At 37.1% G+C, this 5,224-nt stretch overlaps 1 protein-coding gene across 1 annotated transcript in view; it reads left to right on the top strand.

The window, feature by feature from the left end:
- Nucleotides 1-374: 374 nt before the first annotated feature.
- The window catches only part of LOC129104274 (interleukin-10 receptor subunit beta-like), a 13,780-nt gene continuing 8,930 nt past the window's right edge, over nucleotides 375-5,224 (top strand). The window contains exons 1-2 of the mRNA XM_054614869.1: nucleotides 375-806; nucleotides 1,590-1,713. Coding sequence (XP_054470844.1) covers nucleotides 749-806; nucleotides 1,590-1,713 — 182 coding nt within the window. The 5' untranslated portion in view covers nucleotides 375-748. The remainder of the gene's footprint in view (nucleotides 807-1,589; nucleotides 1,714-5,224) is intronic.

Below are 5,224 nucleotides of genomic sequence, written 5' to 3' on the forward strand. Positions count from 1 at the left end.
TATATATATATATATATATATTTATATATATACAACAGGTGGAGTACAAATACATTTTTGTAGTATACTTTCTTTTGTGAAAAATAAGTTTTGGCAGGTGTTTCTTTTGGTCATTTTAGTGTTTGTCATCTGAAGTGTGAGTTTTAGTTGAGTGAGTCATCAGGGCCATGTTTCAGATAGAAGTTTCAGTGAAACGATGATGGAACTCTGGGTTTCAGAAATCCAGAGTTCCATGATCCCATTAACCTACATTTTGGGCGTGTTACCATGGTAACTGACACTGTGTTCCTAACCTGCTCACTGGCTGGTTTTCTCTCCGTCTCCTCCCTCCAGACACGCTGTTTACTTCCTCATTCATTCAGAATCAAAGCACGCCTCGGCAGCACATTAATCAGCGGAGGTTTACCGTCTGTTAGAATTGAAATCCTGGTTGGAAATTCGTTTTTTTTAAATTAGAAAAATCTAAAATTACACAACATGGATCACTAGAGACTCCCAACACTAGTCTTGTTTTTTTTTTGTTTTTTTTTTTTTATATATTTTTCATTGGGCACCGATAGGCTGGTATTTTTTTTTTTTTAAGCTGCAGTTTCTGAGAAGGAAGGAGTTTCGTTTCCGTTGAGTTCCCCTGCTGTTGTTGGTGAACGCTACCAGGAAATACCTTTTATTAAAGAAAGCCACGCACTGCTCAGCGGGATCACTTCATACACTGACGGAATATTATTATCATTATTAGTATTCAGATAACATGTTAGCCGCCATAAGTGCCTTTATCCTGATGGTTTCAAGCATAACCGGACCCAGAGGTAATGTCTAAACGCTTTTTCACCTGTTGGTTAATCATTGACCTGAGAGTTTACAGAGTCATTACTGTAACCAACTTACCTTTAAGTACTACTTCAAAACGTCATTGTGCTGTTCGTTTAAAAGTAGTCCAGCCTGCAGTAGGAGCAGGGGCGCCGAAAAGGGGGGGTAAAGGAGACAGATTCTAGGGGCCCATGATGGAGGGGGGCCCAGAGAGGCCCCTAATGATGATGAAATTATAATACAGAAAAAATAATGACACTAAGTTATTAACTAACATATAATCACACATGTTTTATTTTATGGTAATGATAGTCAAAAATACCATTAAAATGCATAATTGTATGTAAAATAGCATCAAAAAATGTTGCCGCTGTGTTGGGGGCCCTGTAAAGATTCTTTTCATGGGGCCCAAAATCCCTAGCGGCGCCCCTGAGTAGGAGTAGTGTATTATTGAAGGAGAAGCAGCTCATAAATAACGCCCCATCCAGACCCAGTGTGATCCAAAGTGTTTTCACTGTGTACTGTGTGTATGCGTTCCAAGTGAAATGAAGATGCGAGTGAAAGTTAATTTTTACACCATGGCGATGATGAACACAGACACAAACACCTGTACTTAATACTAATAATGGGTTCAATCAGTTTAAAAACCTTCAAGTACAGTTGCTCTGATGATGACATTTTTGGGGGATTATCCCAAAAAAAAAGAAGTTTATTTACTGTTCTCTACTTTTCAGTTGATTGATTATACTAACTTTGTGTCTTATTATATTTGGATTGTGCAGTGGTATCAGGAGTCCTCAGTACGCCCAGAAATGTCCGCTTGACCTCCCATAATATGAATCTGGTGCTGATGTGGGACTCACCTGAACGTCCAGCCAGAGGCCTAGTCTACACAACTGAGTTCAAGTGAGTCAACACTAATCTCAGCACCTATAAAGCCCTCTATGGTAGTAATTTGCCTCTGCACTATACTTTTGCTCTGGTTTATGCTTTGAGATGCTTGTTTAAGAAAGGAGATGCACTTATGACTTCTGGTGACTAGTAGTTCTCTTGAATACCTATGTTGAATACACTTCCTGTAAGTCGCTTTGGATAAAAGCGTCTGCTAAATGACTGTAATGTAATGTAATGTAATGTATGGTTGTGCACACATTCTCTCCTCTGTCAGTCTGTTGGTGCTGAACAGCTATCAAAGCCTGTTTACGTTGAAGCTAAAGCTGCAACTGTCGATTACTTTCATTATCAATCATAAAATGCATCAGTTTGTCTCGAAAATGTCATGGGAAAAAAAATGGTTTGTTTGGTCCAGTCTGAAACCCAGTTTACGTTTTACATTTGAACTATTTCGACTGAATCTGAAGAGCTGCATACAGCAGGAAGTAACAGTGAAAAGTTTACAAAATATTGATTTACACAACTATAAGCAATTTCAAGTTAGGCCAGTTAAATCTGCTCCATCTTTCATGCAGTTGTCGTTTCTCTGAAGTGCTGTGATCAGACTGCTTGTTGGTGGTACGAGCCGAACACAATTTTCATCTGACATACTGATTCATCGAAACATATTATACAACATATTCTAGATGTCAGCAAATTCATCTTAATTATTAAAAATAATTAATAAAAAAGTGGTTGTATTTGTAAAGCAGCTGGTGTGGTTTGAGAGGTTGCTGGATCTGTTCATTATCTGCTGTGTATTTAGATTGAAGCTTTGGCTTGAACAGCCAGATTTTTACATTTCTGGGGCAGCTCAGACGTAGAGCAGGTCGTTTTACAGAAGATTGGGGGTTCAATCCCTGTGTCCTCCAGTCCATGTCTAATTGTTCTTGGGCAAGACACACAACCCAAAGTTGCTCCTTATGGGCAGGTGGCAACTTGCATGGTAGCCTCTGCCAAGAGTGTGTAAATGGCTGAATGATAATATGTAGTGGACAGTGCTTTGAGTGGTCGGAAGACTAGAAAAAAGCTATACAAATGCAAGATCATTTACCATTTTTCTAATTGAAAAACTCACTAGACAAATAAGCAGCCCTTCCCCCTCTACCACTGAACACAGAAACTTCCCTCTTATCAACATAATATGAGTGGTGTTGTACAAAGGTATCTTCTCTTCTGGGAAAGAGGAGTGTGTCATGCGCAATGAGCAAACACACTTCAAACACTAGACAAAATCGGAGAACTATGAGCTCAGTGTTCTTCATTTACTCATCCACAATTAACTAATAAGTGATAACTTGTGCGTTGCAGTTAAATTACCAATCTGCAATTTTGTCAAATGTGATTTTTGTGTCGCAAAAATTGTAAAATCTAAAAACGTCTTTTTAGAGCAGGCAGTTACATTCAATAAAGAAGCTCCAAAAACTCACTGTACACTACCTGCTCAGCAACAAACAGCAGACAGACTCGGTTAGAGAGTAGCTGCTGAACATAGAGAGAGGTAAAAGGAGACTGAATGTTGGACTTCGATTTTTCAGGTGATCACAAATACAGCTCCAAATGAATGCTAATGTTGTTAAGTAACAGCTGGATATTTAAACAGGCAATTGTTTGCTAACATGTTCATATCAACTTAATAAGGTGGTAATGTGTTAAACAAATGTGATTTTCAGCTTGTTGTGGAGTATGGACACAAACATGACTCATTGCTCACATGGTAGTCATAGCCACAATACAGGTGGTAATATATATACTGATGTAATGGAAAGGTCTTTATTTGATTATATCGGAAACTGCTAGCTTTGTGTCAAAAGTATTTAGTCTACATTTCTCAGTAGCGTTGTGGTAGTGTAGCTGTTTTCTGTATCATATAACTTTTCAGTATCAAAGCTCTTCTACTCAAGTAGTGAGATAGGATCCCCTTTAGTGGCCCTAAGGGGCCAAAACACGAGGATATTTCCCAAAACAAAAACACGTATCACTGAACATAACATTACACAATACACAACAACATTACACAATACACAACAACATTACACAATACACAACAACATTACACAATACACAACAACATTACACAAAACACAACAACATTACACAAAACACAACAACATTACACAATACACAACAACATTACACAACACACAACAACATTACACAATACACAACAACATTACACAAAACACAACAACATTACACAATACACAACAACATTACACAAATTACACAACAACATTACATTACAAAACAACAACATTACACAATTACACAACAACATTACATTACACAATACACAACAACATTACACAATACACAACAACATTACACAAAACACAACAACATTACACAACAACATTACACAATACACAACGACATTACACAAAACACAACGACACTACACACACAATTACACAAAACACAACGACATTACACAACACACAACGAATTACTACAAACACAACGACACTACACAATTCACAATGACACTACACAAAACATGACATTACACAACACACAACAACATTACACAACACACAACGACATTACACAACACACAACAACACACACAACAACACAACAACACTACACAATACACAACGACACTAAACAATACACAACGACATTACACAACACATAACGACATTACACAATACACAACACAATACACAACGACATTACACAATACACAACGACATTACACAATACACAACAACATTACACAACACACAACAACATTACACAATACACAACAACATTACACAAAACACAACAACATTACACAACACATAACAACATTACACAATACACAACGACATTACACAACATTACATTACATACACAACAACATTACACAAACACAACAACATTACACAACAACATTACACAATACACAACAACATTACACAAACACAACAACAACACACAACACATTACACAATACACAACAACATTACACAAAACACAACGACATACACAACAAAACACAACACATTACACAAAACACACATTACACAACGACATTACACAATACACAACGACATTACACAATACACAACAACATTACACAATACACAACGACATTACACAACACACAACGACATTACACAATACACAACGACATTACACAAAACACAACGACATTACACAAAACACAACACTACACAATACACAACGACATTACACAAAAACCACGACACTACACAATACACAACTACATTACACAACACACAACGACATTACACAATACACAACGACACTATACAATACACAACGACATAACACAACACACAACAACATTACACAAAACACAACAGTAAAAAGGAAAACACAATGGCATGGTGAGTGACTCCTCGTTGATGATTGGATGCACTGCATGTCTTCTTTTGGATTCCCGTTGCACTGGATGCCTTGTAGCACATTACTGTCTTTAACAGGTCTGGATGATGAGATAAAGTACAACTTTTTTTAAATATATTTATTCAGA

Source organism: Anoplopoma fimbria, chromosome 16 (assembly GCF_027596085.1).
Source record: "Anoplopoma fimbria isolate UVic2021 breed Golden Eagle Sablefish chromosome 16, Afim_UVic_2022, whole genome shotgun sequence".
NCBI lineage: Eukaryota > Metazoa > Chordata > Actinopteri > Perciformes > Anoplopomatidae > Anoplopoma > Anoplopoma fimbria.